Consider the following 21,144-nt stretch of genomic DNA (forward strand, 5'->3'; position numbering starts at 1 on the left):
TACCTCACAGGGTAAGATCAGAATTAAATTAGACAATGTATGTAAAGTGCTTTATAAACTTTAAACAATATTAATTTTATTAGTACTTTAGATATATTATATATATGTATTTATATACTTTATATGTATGTATATATATGCATATGTAAAAATTATTATTACATTATAGTTATATTTGGTCCAAACACATAATTTACTTCAAGTTGGGAAGCTCTTGGTATGGAGATGGCTTCCACTGATGTCATTCAGCAATTTGACTTAACTAATAGTCCTGAGATGTTATCTGGGGGTTTGGAGAGTTTACATGGCTTGTTCTTAGGCTCATAACTAGTATGTATCAGAGGCAGAATTGTAACCCTGGTCTTCCTGATTCCAAGATTTGCTCTCTATCCATGTTGCCTCTCTTCTTATTGCCAATATTATGCCAATAACCGGGCAAGAGAGAAATCACATAAAAGTTCCCAAAGCTTTCTACTTATTGTCTCTCCTCTGATATTTGGTAAATGTAAATTCTGTATAAAACAGAAAGGTATAGCTAGTATAGCTAGTATAATGGGCTTTCTATTTATTTGTTCCCATAGTGCTACCATCTTTCACTATCCAGGATCTCTATGTAAACCAGGAGACTGTTGTGAAGATTTCAGCTGCCAGTCAATGTAAGTGTTTCTATTTTAAACAGAAGATATTTCCAGGCACTCATTTTTATTTCCCAGGAACTTCTTGCCTGCTGAGATGACATTCCTACTCCAGATAAATTGTCATCACCATTATCAGAAGTATTTGGTGACCTACCATCCTTTTGAGAGTTCATAGCCATAAACACTGCATAGTAGTTTCTTGCATATGTTCTAGGATTATAGTAATCTGGGGATGAGGAGACAATTTTAAGTACATAGAACAAACACGAGGTAGAGTAGCCAGGTGAGTAAAGGAGATTGACAAAGAGAAGTAGATGCATCCTTAGCTAATGAATCACCTCTTGAAAAGTAGAACCATACTGATAAAGGCCTCATTTCCAAAATATATAGAGAATTAACTCTAATTTATAAAAAATCAAGCCATTCTCCAATTGAAAAATGGTCAAAGGATATGAACAGACAATTCTCAGATGAAGAAATTGAAACTATTTCTAGTCATATGAAAAGATGCTCCAAGTCATTATTAATCAGAGAAATGCAAATTAAGACAACTCTAAGATACCACTACACACCTGTCAGATTGGCTAAGATGACAGGAAAAAATAATGATGATTGTTGGAGGGGATGTGGGAAAACTGGGACATTGATGCATTGTTGGTGGAGTTGTGAACGAATCCAACCATTTTGGAGAGTAGTTTGGAATTATGCTCAAAAAGTTAGCAAATTGTGCATACCCTTTGATCCAGCAGTGTTACTACTGGGCTTATATCCCAAAGAGATTATAAAGAAGGGAAAGGGACTTGTATGTGCACGAATGTTTGTGGCAGCCCTTTTTGTAGTGGCTAGAAACTGGAAACTGAATGGATGTCCATCAGTTGGAGAATGGCTGAATAAATTGTGGTATATGAAAATTATGGAATATTACTGTTCTGTAAGAAATGACCAACAGGATAATTTCAGAAAGGCCTGGAAAGATTTACATGAACTTATGCTGAGTGAAATGAACAGGACCAGGAGATCATTATATACTTCAACAACAATACTATATGATGACCAGTTCTGATGGATCAGGCCATCCTCAGCAACAAGATCAACCAAATCATTTCCAATGGGGAGCAGTAATGAACTGAACCAGCTACACCCAGAGAAAGAACTCTAGGAGATGACTAAAAACCATTACATTGAATTCCCAATCCCTATATTTATGCCCACTTGCATTTTTGATTTCCTTCACAAGCTAATTGTACAATATTTCAGAGTCTGATTCTTTTTATACAGCAAAATAATGTTTTGGTCATGTATACTTATTGTGTATCTAATTTATATTTTAATGTATTTAACATCTACTGGTCATCCTGCCATCTAGGGGAGGGGGTGGGGTGTAAGAGGTGAAAAATTGGAACAAGAGGCTTGGCAATTGTTAACGCTGTAAAGTTACCCATGCATATAACCTGTTAATAAAAGGCTATTAAATTTAAAAAAAAAAAAAGTAGAACCATAAGTAGAGTTGGAAGTTATTCTGGAGATCATCTGTTCCAATACTTAATCTCCCTTCCTACAAATTGGAAAACTGAGGTCTAGAAAAGTGAATGTTTTCATTAATGGAGTACAACTAGTTGATCACTGAATAGTCTTGTTTCTCTAAAAAAGAACTGTTTTAAGAGAGGAAGATGTCTGTTTCTGTCTGCAGTACCAGAGAGGTCCTAGTGCTCAGAAGAAGGGTCAAAAAAATGCCTTGATCTCTGAAGCTTTGGACTTACTAGTGTAGCAGAGAATTAGCTTCAAAGCCAAGAAGTCCTGGGTCCATATTCTACGTCTAACACATTAGAGGCTTTGTGAACTGGACAGATTGCTTAATCTCTAAAGTGCTCTAGAAAATTCAGAGAAGGTACCAATCTATTATTAGAGAGCAGTTCTTTACCTAAGAGTTCCCTACAGTAGAGAAATCAAAGGTAGAATCCCTATCCCTATATAGACTTTATTTACATGATCTTGTTCAACAATCAAATCCTTGTCTCTGTCTCTTTATGTTGTTAAGTTATCATACTGAGCAAGACTTATAGACATTATTCTTTGCTCATGATCCTCAGCCATGTTACAGTGTTTTTATTTTGGTAGCCAGGCTATCATTGCTGCTGTCTTCTGCTGGGTAACCTTCATTTCCATATACCTGGGAATAATTACAATTCCTATTTATATGGTATTTAAAAGTTTACAGTATTTTTCTCCAATCCTGTGAAGTTTGAATACAATTATTATTTCCAAGTAAGAGATGAGGAAAGAGGCTTAATTGTCGTGTCCAGGTAACACAGCAGAGCCAGTATTTGCAATTAGATTTTCTGACTTAAGTGCAGGGTTCCTTTGATTAAGGTACCATTTTGACATCTTTGGATTTTTAGAGACCCTCTGTTCTGTCAGCATGTTACAAAGTATGGTTCCCAAAATGGTCACAAAGTGTAGCCCCAGTTCCTAATACTTTTGCTGGATAAATTTTGCTAAGATGATATTTTCACAGTATCAATTGGTATTTTCTGGAGCGAATCCCGGGTGCTGATTTGGTCTACAGTGGATCTGAATTGACCCCTAGAATCTTCTCTTTCCTAGTGATGCAGTGTTCTGCTGCTTTGGATGTCCTGTTTGCCTTGGATGGTTCTCATAGCATTGGGAAAGGAAGCTTTGAAAGGTCTAAGTACTTTGCCATTAAATTGTGTGATACCTTGACCATCGATCCAGATAAAGTGAGTATGCATCTTATTCTTTATAAAACTCCCATTAAACCTAAAACTTTCACTGCATCTAAGGCCAGGTCTAGTTATCCTGTTCTGTATCTTCGTCACTGGACCCAGGTGGCTCCAGAGGGGAAAGTGAGGCTGGTGACCTTGCACAGCTCTTCTTCACTTAAATCCGGTTCACTTTTATGTCATTACATTACTCCCCCGATATCAATGGTTCTCTTTGAGAGCACAACATTAATCCTAAAAATCTTACATGAATGATGCCAAGAATAAAACCAGCCTTTCCAAATTTATAGACACTCTCTGCTTTCCAAATCTGGTGAAATTAATATCTTTGTACACAGGAAGTCCCTCTTTGTGAGCAATGTGTGATTCCCTTGGATCTCATTTCTAAAAATTCACAGTTCCATTGGGCAAGCCATAATTTTCTTGAATTAGAGATCAAGAGTAATACATGTCATGTGAGCAAAAAAGCAGGATTCTAAGATAACATTCCTAGGTTAATCTCAGACAAACCAATAGGCTTTTAATTAGGGCAAACCTTTTCCTGTTTTGGAATATCATTAAAGGAAATGATCATCTTATATTGGAGACTTTGATCTAGCATAGAATTTAATACTTTTACCAATATAGTAGTACCTATATACTAAGCGACACTGGCTAAGATGGACCTAGGACCAGCCCTGGAAGGGAACAGGTATGTTGGATATAGATTGAGAACTTTTGCTCATATCACCATGCCAAACCACTTAAAACAAAACCAACTTTTTTTCCCTAATTAATAATCACTTATTTTCTCCTTTTTCTTCATGTGCCTCCCTGTAAAAAAGAAAAGAAAAAACCCTCAACCAAATAAGCACAGTCAGCAAAACAAATTCCTTTATTGTCCATGTCTAAAAATGGGTCTCATTCTACATATTTAGTTTTTTAATAGGCAGATATCAGTTAAGTCATGGAAATAGTAGAGTTCAGAGGTGGGAGACAACCCCCCCCACCCCCCGCCAGTGAATTGTGCAATTCACTAGTTATTTGATTATTGAGCCCAATATTGATATTGATTATTTGATTATAATTTCTTCTTACTCATAGTCAAAGTCTCTGTTGGAGAGACAACAAGAATGTTGTAGACATTTTCATTGACCATAATGCAGTGGAAAAAAGAAGTTTCCTAGCTCCATGGCCAATGAAGTCCTGAGTAACTGAGTGGGGTTGGCAGAGAAAGACTGAAATATTACTCCCTGAGGCAAGCAGGAACAGCACTATTGGGGATCAATTTAATTTAATTTAATAAATATAATTTAATAAAATTATTTAAATAAAATTATTTAAATAAAAATTTAATAAAATAATTTAATTTTATAATCCCACCCTCTATGGAGATCACGTTAGTCAGAAATCCATGTCAAACTCCATGTCTCCTACAAATCTATCCATGGCTTGCACCATTTTGTTGAATCCCTTCTGGTGTTATAACAGTCTTGAACTCTGTCTATCCGTATCTTTTACCTCCCTCCTCTCCCATGCTATGGGTATCTTTCCTTTCAGTCCCTGCCCCCAGCATGCCTCATGGCTTCTTCTTAGAGCTAAGTAATTCTTTTAGGATGCTAAACTCCTCTACTCTGTCAGTTAAGGGTATACTCCCACCTCATTCCCTTTCTTCTAGTAAATTGTGAGTTCTACCAGAGAACTTGTCTTTTCCATTATTAATTGTTAAAACTCCTTTTCTTGCTTTGTGCTCTCCCAACTCTATTTCATATTTATCTTTCTTGATGTTTATTGTGTGTCTTCATTTTGTCTGTAATCTCTTCCCCTAAATAAACCTACCTTTTGCCAAAGAGAATGGCCAATGAGAACTTCACATGACTGAACCCCAACATCAATCACATCATTTGGCTAGAAATTGTTCTTATAAATCACATCATGGCTATGGATCACAGATTTCAGTGTGTGTGTCCTCCTCATTTTGTATTGAGGCAGTGATTCCATGACATGACATTTCCTTACAACATGATTCATCCATCTCTTGGATTGGAGTAGTGCCAGGGTGAGAACTTTTGCATTTGTAAACAATTGTCCTCAGAAACTTTCCAATCCCATAGACTCTATTTAGAGCCAGTCAGTCAGGCAAACATGGATGAAAAATTTTCAAGCCTTATTCCCTATGTCATCAGTGAAAGAAAGTCAGTATTTGAGTTAGAAGGTGCCAGATGGTATTTGGAGTATCTCTGTTCTAAGCTCCTAGTTTTAAGAGAGATGATGTGAAACCAGGAGGTGTCCAGAGAAGAGTGATCAAGATGTTGTGGGAACTTGAAAGTCTGTTATCTGAGAAATGACTGAGGAGAGGAAAAGACTTGGGGATGGATAGAATAACTATCTTCAGTTATGTGAAATATGATCAGATAAAAGGAGACATGTTGCTCCATAGGGCAGCACTTGGCCCCCAAGAGACAGAATTCTGCTTAATATAAACTTTTTTTTTTATGGGGGGAGCCAATTGGGATTATCCAAGTCACACAGCTAGGGAGTGTTATGTGTCTGAGGCATGACTTGAGCTCAGATCCTCCTGACTCCAAGGCCAATGCTTGTATCTATTTTTCCATCCACTGCTCCCTATAAACATCTTTATAACATATAGAGCTTTCCCACAATAAGGAACATTCAAATAAAGGCTGAAAAACTACTGGTCAGGGTATGTTGTAAAAGTAATCCTTGCATGAATTAGAATGAGATGACTTTTCTCCCAAAGCAGTTGGGATTAAGTGACTTGCCCAAGATCATACAGCTAATAAGTGTCAAGTGTCTAAATTAAAATTTGAACTAAGGTCCTTTGGTGTTCTATCCATTGTTTTCTGAGGTGATTTTTTTTTTAAGGTTCTTTTTTATTCTGAGATCCTATACAATGTGTAGATGTCCAATTGGAGGGGAATGCTTTGTATTCTAAGAACTACCTAAAAGATTTATCCTTTACATCCTTTTCCTCCCAGTACTATTTATTTTTCTAGATTTAGCTTTGTCACACACACTTTACAGAGCTTTGTCTCTTTATTATTACCTCCTAGGATGAGCTGATGATTTTAACTTATTTTGCTTTTAAGGAAGAAACTTTTAAATAAACAGATATTAAAGTATTTTTATGTTGCCATCTTGTAGGGAGTGGTTTTAAGGTATTTGAAGTCTTCTTCCTCTTGGCATTTAAAAGCAGAGAAGTTAACTTCCTTTACATAATATAATTACACCATGGTCTAAGAAGCTAAGCTGGCCTTACTCTTTCACACACAGTGAACTGAGGTGGGGGGATGATAACTTTTTTTGTTTTAACCATCAATTAAGTTAAATGCCTTAACTTTTGAAATACTGACTTCAGCTGTCCTCCACTTATTTGGAAGCCTCCTCCTTCCTGCTTAAGCCTTGTAAACAAGAATAGCTGTTTGTCTCAAAGCAACTCAGCTCTTGTCCCAACATGATCCAGACAGCTTCTTCCTGGGCCTTAAGTTTTGAACTAATGTGCTGTCTTCCAAGGGTACCCTCTCTTCCTCTTTTTCCTCCCCCCTTTTCTATCTCCCTCTTTCTTTCTTCTCTGGCTCTGTTTTTCTCTCCTTCTTCTCTGTCTCTCTGCGTCTTTCTGTCTCTCTGCCTCCCTCCCTCTTCTCTCTCTTCCTCCCTCTTTCCCTTCCTTTCTCCCTGCTTCTTTCCTTGCCTCCTTCTCTCCCCTCTCTTTCTCTCTCACTCTCTTTTCTGTCTCTTGTCTTGCTTTCCCTCTCTTTCTTCTCTCCCTCCCTCCATCTCTCCTTCTTTCTCTCCATCTTTCTTTCCCTTCCTTCCTTCCTCCCTCCCTCTTTCCTTCCCTCTCTCCCCACTCTTTCTTTCTTCCACACTTCTGTCTCTTTCTCTCCCTCTCTTTCTGTCTCTCTGCCTGTCTCTGCCTCTCTCCCTCCTTCCCCCTTCTCTGTCCTCCCTCTTTCCTTCCCTCCTTCCCTTCCCCCTCTCTCTTCCTTTCCCTATCTTTCTTCCTCTCTATCTTCCTTCCTCCCACCCTCTCCCTTTCTTTTCCCCCCCGTGTCTCTGTGTCTGTCTTCTCTGTCTCTCCTGGCTCTACCTTTCTCCCTTCCCCCTTTCTGTGTGTATCTCTGTGTCTGTCTGTCTCTCTTTACTCTCTCTCTCCCTTCTCTCCTTTTCTCTCTTCCTCCCTTTTTTCTTCCCCTTCTCTCTTTCTCCCTCTTTTTCTCTCTCTCTTCCCTTCTCTTCTCTTCTCTCTCTATTTCTCTCTCTCTCTCTCTCTCCCTTTCTTTGTCTCTGTTTCCTCTCACCCTCCCTTGCCTTTCTCTTTTTTCCCCTTACTTCCTCCCTTTCTCCTTCTCTCCCTCCCCTTTCTCTCTTTCCTTCCCTATCTCCTTTCTCTCTCCTTCTCTCTATTCCTATCTCTCTCCTTCCCCCTTCTTTCAAAATTATTTATTATTCAAAATCCCTGACGTTTACTTCCCTGAACTCACTTCATCTAGAATGGAAAGCAGATTTGCTGAGCTGGTCCAGAGTAGCACAGTGTGACTGGTTGAGTGAAATATTTTGATTACCTGTCTGAAAAGTTCTGGTATTAAATACTGGAGCAGATGGACTAAATGGGAAATGGAAAGTGTGATTGTTTATTTGTGAATAATTTTTCATATTTCAAATTTTAGTATCAGTTGGGGATTGCTGAAGGGAAAGGCAACGAGAATGTTGTCTGGAAATATCGATTTTTCTGAGATTCTGGATAATAAAGGACTGAATACACTTGAATCACATACGGGATACCTAACTGTTTATGGCCCACGTTATATAAAATATTTTTTCTGTTTTCAGGACCACCAAGTAGTTTGACTCAGAATTGCTCTCCTATGGCTCAGTACATACTGTTCTGTATTTGGCCTAAAATGTCTTTCTTCCTCCTGAAGTTAATAAAATATTTGGGGGTCCCTGTGCCACAGATACTTTGACATTTTTCAAATTAGTCCCTATGTCCTGCCATGTCTTTGTTTCATTTTAGGCTAATTTAATTGGTTCTCAGCCTGAGAACTATGGACTTGGGAACTGTTCATGTTATCCTACTTCAGAGATATTCCATGGAAGGCAGCAGTGTGACTTTCTCTCAAAGGAGTGATAATAAGTGGGTGATTATTTATTGAAAATAGTTGGGCTTCTCCATCTCCACAACCTATTAAATAGCATAAAGGAATATCTGCCTGTTCTTTAAAAGGAGGGCAGATATTAGATATATAGAAAAGGGATTTGGGGAAAAGTCCATTGGTGAAAACCCACTACACATACAATTGTTTCCATTCATTTTCTCCTCGATGCTGTACCTCCTTTTGGGGGCATGTGTTAAAAAACAAGAAACCTTTGGGGTCAATTTGGTGGTTATTTTTTGGGACAAGGTGGTTTTTTGGGACATTTCATCAATTCAAGTTCAGTGTTTTCCTTTCAGGTCAGAGTGGGTGTATTACAATTTAGCTCAATTCCTCAGCTGGAATTCCCTCTGGATTCATTTTATACTCGAGAGGAAGTAAAAGAAAAAATAAAGAAAACCGTTTTCAAGTAAGTATGATTCAATAACTCCAGGTCTTTGATGATGACAACTTCTAAGATGGCTCTTCTTGGAGGATTCTGCCCTTTCTTCATGGTATTTTGGCATGTGTCTTACAAAGTTATAACTTTGGAGACTAAGAATAAGTAGAAAGTGCCATTACATACCCATATATACACATATATATATGTACATGTAAATACATAAAAATGCACATTCATATATTATATATAGTTATGTGGTGCCCAGATTTTAGTAAAGCATTTGATCAAATCTCTCTTGCTACTCTTGTGTCACAGAATCACTGAAATTTAGAGTTGGAATAAACCCCAGGGTATGATAGAGGACCTTATATATGAATGGGTAGAATGTCCTCCCTTCCTTCACTATGATTCTTATTAGATTAAATTTATGGCTGATAAGAACTCACCAAGAATCAAAGATTTGTAGCATGAGGAGGTGCTTTAGAAATAATCTAGCCTCGAAAAAAGGTTGAGGGACTTATCCAGAGTCATACAGGCACTTGGTTGCAGAGCTGAGACAAGAGGCCAGTTCTTCTAATTCCCAGGCCAGGGCTCTTTCCACTATCAGGAAATCCCAGTTAAAAAGATTTGAGATTACTGCAAGACTAACTAAAAAAATAAAAAATAAATAAAATAAAATAAAATCCAAAAAAAAAAAAAAGATTTGAGATTAAAAGCTTTAAAAACAAATTTTAAAAATTGTTTTACATGTAATTGGGGAAAAACAAAATATTAAGAAAATTTTTAAAATTCACATATTAAAAAAATTTATATCTAAAAATATTAATTAAGAAATAAAAATTCACCTATTAAACCAAAAAAAATCATATGCTAAAAATAAAATGTTAATTAAAAAATAAAAAATTCACATATTAAAAAAATTAAAAATTTAAAATTGCATATTTTAAAAAAAATCACAAACCAAAAAAGTCAAAAAAATGTTGCTGTAACTATAAGAATATCAAAGACTTTTATAATTTTAGTGGTGATGATGGGAGTTACTCATGCAAGGTTACTCAGAAGGCATTTAAATGTGGTTTTTTTTTTTTTTAATAAGTAAATTACAAAACTATGAAAAAATGTTAAAAGGGGGCAGCTAGGTGGTGCAGTGGATACAGCACCAGTCCTGAAGTCAGGAGGACCTGAGTTCAAATATAACCTCAGTCACTTAACACTTCCTGGCTGTGTGACCCTGGACAAGTCACTTAACCCCAATTGCCTCAGCCAAAAAAAAAAAAATCTAGAAAAAATGTTAAAAGACCAAAAATTTTTTTTCAGGAATGAAAAAAGTAAAAGAATTGAGATTACCCTCTTAATGGCTTTTTTAAAAAATAACTAAAAGTTTTTTGTTTGGGGAGTATTTTTTTTAGTTTTTTCACAGAGGGAGTTTCTGAAAAGAATATTCCCTCTACCAATGCTGATTGATGCCTCCTTTGTGATTTATAGTCTGAGAGAGTTGCCTGGGGCAATAGAAGGTTAAGTCATCAAGACTAGAATTTGAACTCTGCTCTTTTAGACTATGAAGCCATCTCTCTTTTCTCTATACCAACATTGCTGTAAAACTCAAATAGAAATATATCCTTGCTTAGCCACATACTCATTTAGAAAACTACAAATAACAGTAACCTTGTTGTTTTAAATTTATTTTATTAAACATTTCCCAACTTAGAAATTTTGGAGGCAGCCAGCATAGCTGACAGTTCTGCACTGTCCTCATGTTGTTGAGTCATTTTAGTTGTGTCCAACTTTTCTTGACCCCATTTGGGGTTTTCTTGGCAGAGATACTTCAGTGGTTTGCCTTTTCTTTCTCCAGCTCATTTTACAGATGAGGAACCTAAGGCAAACAGGGTTAAGTAATTTGCCTGGGATCACAGGGTTAGTGCCTGTCTGAGCTGGCTTTGAGCTCAGATCCTCCTGATTGCTGAGTGGATAGTGTGCCCAGCCTGGAGTTAAGATTCTTCTTCCTGAGTTTAAATCTAACCTCAAACACATCTTAGCTGTGTATCCTGGGCAAGTCACTTAACTGTTTGCCTCAAGTTTCCTCATGAATTAGAGAAGGAAATGGCAAACCATTCCAGTACTCCAAGCCATGAAAACCCCAAAGGGGGTGGTGAAGCATTGAACATGACTGAATGGCAACCTCTGACTCCAGGGCTGGCACTCTAATCACTGCATTACTTAGTGTCCATACTGCCCCATGCTGCCTTTCAACTAAAGGTGGGAGAGAGCTTTTAAAACATTTTTAAAAATAAAAATATTAAGATTTTGCTCATGCAAAGCCACTACTGGTGGTGGGAACCCTTTTCTGTAAAGAGCAGTGATATTTAACAGATATGTAAAGACTATCGGAGGCAAGAGGTGGGTCTAAAACAGGCTCTAGGTGGTCGCCATCTCATTTTGCGTAGTCTGCAAAGGTTATTAAAGGCAATGGTGACTTATTTTGCACCACTTATTTTAGGGTCCTAGGGGACACTGAAAATGAGGTTGGGCCGAAAGTCTGAAGTTTCTCATCATGATGAAATGTTATGAATCAGGACAAAGGAATGCTGACAAAATGATAATCTCTGCACTGGTTATTTATCTCTCTTAGAGATGAAAGGTTTGAATGTTGAACTAAATCAAATAATTTGGAGGGAGCGTACAGAGGGAATCAGAAAATTCTAGTTAATCTTTCTCCCAGAGAAAAATTATTTGGCCTAACCTTGGCAATGTGAGTCCCGTTGATGTAAAATGGTCTTTTAAATGGTGATCTTAGTTATCATTTAAGGCCAAAGAAGAACCTCTTCAGCAGTTGTACTCTGCAGATAGTCTCCAAAACCTAATGAGACCAGTATTTCTCTGTAGGAATCCAAATGAATAAAAAGATATGTAACTTTGTCTTCCATGGTTACAAATAAACTAATAATGTAAACTTTAGATATTTACATTGTTCTTCAAAGTTTGCAAAGAGCTTTGTTTAAATTGGTTCCTATGAGGCTCAGGCCAGCACTAGGGAGGATTACAAGCACTATTTTCAGTATGGATTAGCCTCATAAAGGACTTGGCTGGCTGCACACAGCTAGTAAATGTTGGAGGTGGATTTGGATCAAGCTTTTCTCAGCGCCCAGTCTGTCACTGTGCTGGCCACTGTTCTGTGACCGTTCTGAGAATCTGCAAGTGCCTCTGTTCCAGTCCTGAGCAGAAGAATCCTCTCTCCTAACACCTAGAGGATTATCCTTTGAAAGAGTGCCATCCTAGAGCAGGAGTTCTTAACCTTTTTGGTGTTGGGGACCCCTTTGTCAATCTAGTAGAACCCTCCTTAGAACAAGGTATTTAGGGCATGAAATAAAATGTGTATGATTACATAAGAAACCAGTACTTATCTATACATAAATTTATCAACTTTTGCAGACTTTCAGGTTAAAAAATCCCCATCCTCAGTGGGTAATGTGACATCAGTTAAAAAAAAAAAAAAGAGCATACTACAATCAGATTCTATGAAAACAATAACCAAAGTGTCTCTTTAATTTTAAGTAATTTTGGTTCCTTAGAAAGAAAATAAATACTTCAAGTATTTGGCCCTGAGTCTTCATCCCCTCTTTCCCAGCCATCCCCACACCCTTCCCCCAGGGCCTCCAGTCTGAATGACAGCAGATTATAAAGTCAGAAACCCCATCACAAACTAAGTAGAGCCTGAACTGGACAGTGCTTGCCAAAACTTGGTTCACTTTAGTTGGTGAGGAACAACATAAAAATAATATAACAAAATGATGAACTTAGAATAGATTCAACTCTTGCTCTGCCATTTGCTGTGTTACCATGAGAAAATCATTAAACCTCTCTGAGTCTCAATCTGTAAAATGGAAGCAATAATGCTCATATCAACTACCTTGTAATGAGGCTCAGAGGAGATCATGAATATTGAGCTTTTTGGAAACTTTAAAGCAACATGTACATATAGTAAAAGATCTGTACTGGTCGAGCATAATGATTAGAAATGACTGTACACCCAGTTTAATAACCTAAAATACAAAAACTAACTTTTATATCACATTCTAAGGACTGGGGAGTACGTTATATATGGTGTCTTATTTGATCCTCATAACAAGTTTCGAGTTAAGTGCTGCTGTTATTATTATACCTATTTTTCAGATGAAAAATTGCGTCTGAGAGTGATTAAATGACTTCCCAAGGTCACACAGTAATTGTCTGAGACAGGATTCAAATCCAGATTTTCCTTATTTGAAGTCCAACACTCTATCCCCTATATCAGATGCATGGCCCATAGGCTGCATGTGACCCACAACACTTCTGGATGCTGCCTGAACTATATGAAAATGCAGTTTCTATATAATTTTAAGGATTTGAAGTATTAATGATATCTATATAGACATAATACACATATCCATCCATCCATCTATATCTGCATACTTATGTGGTTGTCTAACTTCCAGTGCAGCTACACAGGGATCCTTAAGCATGGTTTATTGATCTCTGTTTCTGTGTTGCCTCATGCATTCTTTAAAGCCTTGATTGTCTATGAGGATCTAGGAACAAGCCCCTCGTTGTTTACCATTGTCATTCATGGGAGATCAGTGTTCTGGGGTGAGTTCAGGAGGCTTGGAGCTTTTGCCAGAAAGAAAGTAGGGCTCCACAGACAGAGAATCAGGGACAGGCATCCAGGCAGCTGGGCACCAGCGTGTGATGAGTCAGCTGGAAGTCCAGCAAGTTGTAATTAGTAAAAAAAAAAAAAAAAAAAAAAAAAAAAAGATTTGGTTCCCATGGTGATTGAAAGCTTTGCTTCTCTGATTTTGGGCCAGTCCCAAAACCTTCATCTGGCTGGAGACTACCTTGCCATATTCCTCCTTCCCTTCTTCATAATTCTACTACAAGAGGGAAGCAGTCCTCTTTCTATCCCATCATTTGACATAGTAGCTTTTCATTTCTTCTCTTTTCTTTCTTCTTTCTTTTACCATAGTAGCTTTTCTTTCCTTCCTTCCTTCCTTCCTTCTTCTCTTCCTTCCTTCTTCCCTTCCTTCTTTCCTTCTTCCTTCCTTCCTTCCTTCCTCCCTCCCTCCCTTCTTTCCTTCCTCCCACCCCACCCCCGCTCTCTCTCTCAAGAAAGATCTTTCAAACTCCAAAGGCAGCATTTTATTTCCTATGCTGAAGTACAAGTTTCTCCCTTGATTTCTCATTAATTGGATGTTACAGAAGTCACATGAAATGTCCATCCCTCTTTACATAGCCATTCCCTGCCCCCAAGGACCTTGCATTCTTTTTGGGGGGGTAGATACGTTTTTCTTTGATGTTCTTGTGGGTTTCAATTTTTCTAATTTAAGTTTCATTTCTCCAATTTAATTTTCATAATTGTGGAAACCAAATAAATGTCCATTTCTTACAATCCCCACCTTTTTTTTTTCTTTTAATAATTTGGTTTCCACATTTTTGTTTAACCTCTCAAATTTGGCTAATATTTTTTTATATCCTGCTTCATAAAAGTTATTAACCCTTGCACAGTTCTTATAGAGGATGGATAATTAATCCTTGAATTCTCTGCTAATCCTTTTGATAGGAGTGAAACTACCTCCAATTATAATACATTTCCTCCTTTTGGCCAATAATCTTTGTAGAATCATTCTATTTCCCATGCCATTCTGTTGGGGGTATCTAACTATTCTGCTGTTCCTTCACTAGAACCACTGATATTCAACAATATTTACTCACCAGAATAGGAATGATCTAACTCCAGAACTAGATTTCTAACTCACCAGAATAGGAATGACCTAACACCAGAATAGGAATGACCTAACTCCAGAACTAGATTTCTAACCTTTGAATTCATCATTTACTATCCTTGACTTTAACTCTTCCTGATTCAGTCTTACTTTCTTCATCAAATGCCACAGTAAAGGAATAGCCAATTGGATCGATTCACAGGTGTCTACTTAATTCCCAAGCAAAACAGGTTCTTCCACATGAAGTCTTCATCTGTAAAGTTGGGGAACTGCCTTCGAGGCTCCTCTGTATCCAGATTTCTTTGGTCACTCTACTCTTCCAGGTTTGGCTTTGGCCAGCTAGCAATATATGTATAGCTTCACATCACCTTTGGATGGGGAAGTAGATGATATGTAAGAAGATGTGCTGGATAATGAAGCACAAACAGAAAAGCCTACATTCTCCATTTGGATCAAAAGGGTTGGGAAGTCTGCTTACTTGATTGAATCTCAAATCCTTGTAATTATGCCCTAGCAACAAGTGAGTGGATGTGGACAAGGAGGCTAGAATCCACAGGGGAGATCAGATAAAAGATATCCTTTGACAGGTTTTCTAACAAAAAAAGAATTTCTTTAAAAAGCCCAATTGCAATGAAAAATGCATTATATAAAATAAAAGAACAAAAAAAATAGATAGTGAGTGCTTTTTATTTTAGTTCTAGTGATTGAGTCTGTGGGATAGGAAGTTATGAGCAAGCAAACAAGGGGATGAATGCTTTTAGTGAAGTAAGCAAGTCTTGACTAGGTCCTGAATCAACAGATTGGGATTAGCTAGTTTGAGCAAGGTCACTGGACATAAGAATAGCATTTTATGTCACAAAAAGTAATATTAACTTATTTTAGTTCTAGTGATTGAGACTGTGGGATAGGAAGTTATGAGCAAGCAAACAAGGGGATGAATGCTTTTAGTGGAGTAAGCAAGTCTTGACTAGGTCCTGAATCAACAGATTGGGATTAGCTAGTTTGAGCAAGGTCACTGGGCATAAGAATATCATTTTATGTCACAAAAAGTAATATTAACACGTTTTTAGCTCTCAGGTCTATGATTCCTTTGGAGTTTAAATGAGAAGAAAACTGAAGAGTAACTTATAAATTAGAGAACAGATTGTCATTCAAGAATCCAGAGTTTGTAAGAATTCTCTTTCCAACTACATAAAGCTTGTTGAGAACATTTGCCATAATAGAGACCATAATGGTTTAGATTAATTTTGGTGTTAGCTATATAGTCAAAGATGGCTTTATAGAGTGTTTAGAATATGCAGTTTATGATAAGATCAGTTAGTCCCTTTGAATGGTATTCTATGGCAAATAAGAAAAAACAGTGACTCATTTTTATGGTGCCTTAAGGTTTGTAAGCCATTTATTTCACCATAATCCTATGATTAGAAAAGGCAAATGTTATGTCCATTCTATAAATGAGGAAATAAATATTCAGAGAGGTTAAATTTGCTAGAGTCAGAGAAGAGATTCAAATCCAGGCCTCTCAAGTTTAAGCCCTATACTTCTGCACCATACTTCACTTCCTTCCAGAGTCATCCTATTTGCCAATTCCAGAAAGACAGCATTATTTTCCAAGTCTATATCAATGCCTCCCTGTTTGTACCAAAATATAAACACTTTGAATACAGTCCTTGCACATGATTGTGTCTCTTATCTGAGGGCCAGTTTTGCTAAATAGAGAATGGTTCATCATTAGTGCATTAGCTACTGGGTGAAGCATTTTTTGATTGTCATAACCTAGGAAATAGACAAAAACACATTTCCATTTCTAAAGCAGTAGTAAATGAGTAGCAGAAAGGAGGAAGAAGGGAATTTTTTTTTAATTATTCAGTTATAAGAATGTGTACTATTTAATGGTTGACTCTCCAAATTGAAATCTGAGTTCCACTTTGACATATTACTAAAAGAAATTATATACATATTGATATTCTTGCTCTAAATGTGCAATACCCCCTTTGACTTGCCCCCAACTTGCATATGTCTTTGTATGTTGTGTTCTCAAAAGCATACTGTGACTGCCAGAGTATCAAACCCTATAAGTTTTCATTCTGTTGATCTGCTTTCTGTTAATAATCAGCTAGGAGACATAATTATCTTTTAGAAAGAGCCTTTACTAAGATGGCAAAATAAAAATAATAGCTATAAAGCATTTCCCTCATAAACCTGGGGCATAGTGTCTTACAAATACATGTAGTGTCCAGGGGAAGAATGGATTCAGACTCCTGGTCATGGATAGTTAAAATACAGCCCTCAGCTCAGTAGCTCAAGCAGAAAAGGCTTGTAAGCTACTGGAATAGCTGACATAAAATCTACACTAAACACAAGTATTTGCTTCTGAAAACCTCAGTAAAGGCCTTTTTAATTCTGTTCTTAATGAATTTGTTCATATGGTTTCCTAGCCCAGAATAGCTCAAACTTGGAGCTGGGGTGGTGTAGAGGCGGGGACAGGTTCAGGGAGTGGAGGGAGATTGAAGTGTCAGGGGCAAGTGCAATTTTATTAGCCAAAGTGATAGCTGACAATCATGAGACAGAAATGCCAAAAAAAAAAAAAAAAAAAAAAAAAAAGGCAGTAGTAAGGCAATACTTCCCTTCAGAGGATTATATTACTATACATTTAAAAAAGTGATAGTAATGTCATTATGGGAAAGTTAAATATCTTCAATATATTCTGTTCAATAAGTCAGGGAAGCATATGAGAGGAATTTCCATCTAAAATGATTAAATTTTTTAAATAGTCATTAAACATTAAATACCAACTATGTGCCACACACTGCTTAACACTGGGGATTTAAATCTATATTTAAAACAAAACAAAACAATTCCTGCCCACAAGCAGCTTACAATCTTTTTGTTTTTTTAATTTGAGCTTCAAATTTTCTCTTTCCCTTCCACATTCCCACTATATCAAAATGTTCATTTTGATATAGGTTATATATGTGCAGTTGTGCAAAACTTATTTCCCTGTTAGCCAGGTGGTAAAAAATATCACAGACAAAAAAAAAAGTGAGAAAAATTAAGTAATGAAAAAGAATACTTAAAGCTGCATTTAGATTATATCAGTTCTTTCTCTGTAAATAGATATGATAAAATGATTTAAATTTTTTTTTGATAAAATGGATGTTCATTTTTTCTCTTTTTTTCACTTAATAGTATTTTATTTTTTTCCAATTACATGTAAAGATAGTTTTCAACATTCATTTTTGTAAGATTTTGTATTCCAAATTTTTTCTCCCTTCTTCCCTTCCTTTCCCTAAGATGTCAAGCAATCTCATATGTTATACATATATAAATGAATAAACCTTTTAAAAAAGTTTTAGCATTTGAGAAGCAATAGTTTTGGTTAGCTGGAAAATTCATAAATATAGTAAAACCAGTTTCCCAGAAATAGCACACTAGGTCTTGGTTCTAATCCTGCCACTGATGCTGTCTATTTGACTTTGGGCAAGTCACTTTGCCTCAGTTTCTTTGTCTGAAAAAAAAGGTGTTGAGGCCCTTCTGTCTCTAGAGTTATAATTTGTTTTTGCTGAGGCAATTAGAGTTAAGTGACTTGCTCAGGGTTCATACAACTAGGAAATGTTAAGTGTTTGAGGCTGATGGGGGTGAACTCTAAAACTGTGTCCCCTTTAATTTAATAAAATAATCACTCTGAAATTGTGTTCCCTTTGATTCAGAGTCTCCCAGACTCTAGAGAGTCTAAGAGAAGGAATATTTTCCTTTCTAAACAATTTCTAAGCCTTTCTAAAGCAAATTACCACCCCCTCCCCCCACACACACACATACCCATTAATCTTTTGGGTAGCCAGATCCCCATTCAGGCAGCCTTCAAAGTGATTTTCATTCTGGGCCTGATAATGAATGGTTGAAACTGCAAGATAAGTGTCTAGGCCTGGGGGCATTGACTCTCTTTTCAACTGGAAGTTTTAGCCTCAGACTTCTATAAAGGACAATTCTAAACTCCATATTTTTGCAGAAGTCTGGAGTAGGAATTATACTTTTGTTAAGGGACCTCTCCTTTTGGCATAGCTGCCTACCAGGACTCTTGGCTGCTGTGAAGACATTCTCTTCTCAGTGATAACCCTAGATTATCTTGCAAAAACAAAAAAATCAAAGGTGACCATAATAAAGTGCCATTGGCTCAGAACTCTGCCTCAGTCTCTTTCATTGTAGATTGGACAATTTTAATTCCTACAGAATCTTAGATTTCAGACCCACCCTATTTTATATTTGAGGAAACTTACCTCAGAGAAAGTAATATCTTCAAAGCCTCACACTTCAGTGGCAGAGCTGGAATCCATTGCTATCTCCGGGCTTTTTTTTTTTTTTACCACACTGTTCAGCCATGGTGTTATTTCAGGGGGATGTTATCATTTTAAGTCCCAAGTAGGAGGAAAATGAATAACAGGAGATGCCACAAATTTTAGGTTCCGATCCCTGTTTCTTGTCCTCAGCTTGTCAATTTTGCTTTCTTCCCATTCTTTTTCTTTGTGTTTTCAGAGGAGGGAGCACTGAAACGGGTCTTGCTCTGAAATACCTTCTCCACAAAGGCTTCCCTGGAGGAAGGAACTCTTCCATCCCTCAGATCCTTGTCATTGTGACTGATGGGAAATCCCAAGGAAACATTGCCCTTCTTGCTAAGCAGCTGAAGGAAAAGGGAGTTGTGGTGTTTGCTGTAGGAGTCAGGTTCCCAAGGTAAGAAACTCTCAAGAAGAGACAGCAGCAGAAGAAAAGGGAGAAAACTGGCTGGTGGGTAAAGTCTATCATCTTAGACTTGTAAAATCTCAAGTACCTCCCCCTATCCCTTGATCAGTATTGCCACCAACAGACATTACTCACCCACCTTGGTATTTCTGTAGCGTTAAGTGCTTAATACAAACTCCCTTATATTATTAGTTATTTTTTTCTCTGTATGATTTGCCTCTACTATGAGACTGTACTAATAAGATTGTAATAACATTTAGGCAGCACTTTAAGATTACAGAATGTTTTCCCTTCAAGTGTCTTATTTGATTATAAAATCCTGTGAGGTGTCTAGAACAAATATAAACTCCATTTTATGGATTAAAAAAAAATGGGGCTCAGAAATAATAAATTTCTTACCTCAGGTCACACTACTAATTGATAGTTAGAATTCAATTCAATTTATGCACTCATTCAGTAAACATTTATTAAGCATTTACTACATACCAGGTACTGTGCTAAGTAAGTTGTCCTTTGTTTATGAAGAAGACTATGTTGTCAGATAAATGATACTCACTTAAGTGAGAGGGGGCTTTGCAAAGTAACCAGCCTCCCTTTCTCTTCCAAAGCCATCTGGATCCAGTGGCCAGATATATCAATCAGGAAGACTAGAGATGGCCCTGGATGCAGTAGATGTTGACTTTTTTAAACTATGGAATTTAAGTGCTGAGGATATAAAAAGAGGCAAAAGACAGTCCCTGTTCTCTGAGGAATTTATAATCTAGTGAGGAAGATAATTGCAAACCAAAAAAATACAAAGCAAGCTATTTGCAGGATAAATATAAAATAATCAACAGTGGGAAGGCATTGGAATTAAGAAGAATAAGGAAAAGTTTTCCAGAAGGTGGGATTTTAGTTGGGACTTAAAGGAAGCCAGGGAGATCATATCCAGATTTTCAGTCTCCAAGTTCAATGTCCTTTCCATGACAACATAGCAATTTTCCCTTCCTATAATCTCTCTCTCAAAGAATTAGCCAGTACCCTGAATTTAACAGGTATTCATTGAATTATAATTGATAATGACAATTTAGTTACTGATTTACAGGTTCACACAAAGATGACAGAGATCTTAGAAGTTACTGAGTCCAACCCACTCACTTTATAGATGAGGAAACTTAGATATAGAGAAGTTAAATGACTTTCCTATAGGTCACACAGCTATTAAGTTTCCAAGCACAAGTTGGAAAACAGGTCTTCTGACTCCCAATGCAGTACAATATTTTCTGTACCATTCTTTTCTTTGAACCTCTCCAGCAAGTTCCCAGTAACCTTTCTAGTTGAGTAGAAATGACTTTCAATACCAATTCTAGCTCTTCTGGAAGACTTTGGTAGACATTGTTCGGGAGGAGAATCTACGTGGTCCAAAAGTCTTGACCTCTCCATCCAAAGATATAAGATCCTTAATAAGATAACTCACACTCACCTGTACTCTCAAAATGAGGTTAATAAGGTCTTCTGTCATTTAAATTACATATGCTCTTGTGACCACTGGGAAAGGATCTGCTTTAATTTTTCTCTGTTGGGCAGGTGGACGGAGCTGCATATCTTGGCAAGTGAACCCAAGGATCAATATATGTTGTTTGCAGAACATGTGGATGATGCTACCAATGGCCTGTATAGCACTCTCTCCAGCTTGGGCATCTGCAACGCCACAGCTCCAGGTAAAAATCTTTCTGCGTATTTGCACAGCCTCAGCTT

The 21,144-nt window shown here is 37.1% G+C and overlaps 1 protein-coding gene across 1 annotated transcript in view; it reads left to right on the forward strand.

Moving 5' to 3' along the window:
- Positions 1-21,144, forward strand: part of VWA2 (von Willebrand factor A domain containing 2) — a 50,277-nt gene that overhangs the window by 11,983 nt on the left and 17,150 nt on the right. Inside the window, exons 3-7 of the mRNA XM_003755372.2 lie at positions 582-656; positions 3,243-3,376; positions 8,835-8,944; positions 19,204-19,398; positions 20,974-21,107. Coding sequence (XP_003755420.1) covers positions 582-656; positions 3,243-3,376; positions 8,835-8,944; positions 19,204-19,398; positions 20,974-21,107 — 648 coding nt within the window. The remainder of the gene's footprint in view (positions 1-581; positions 657-3,242; positions 3,377-8,834; positions 8,945-19,203; positions 19,399-20,973; positions 21,108-21,144) is intronic.

This window comes from Sarcophilus harrisii, chromosome 2, assembly GCF_902635505.1.
Source record: "Sarcophilus harrisii chromosome 2, mSarHar1.11, whole genome shotgun sequence".
Taxonomy (NCBI): Eukaryota; Metazoa; Chordata; class Mammalia; order Dasyuromorphia; family Dasyuridae; genus Sarcophilus; species Sarcophilus harrisii.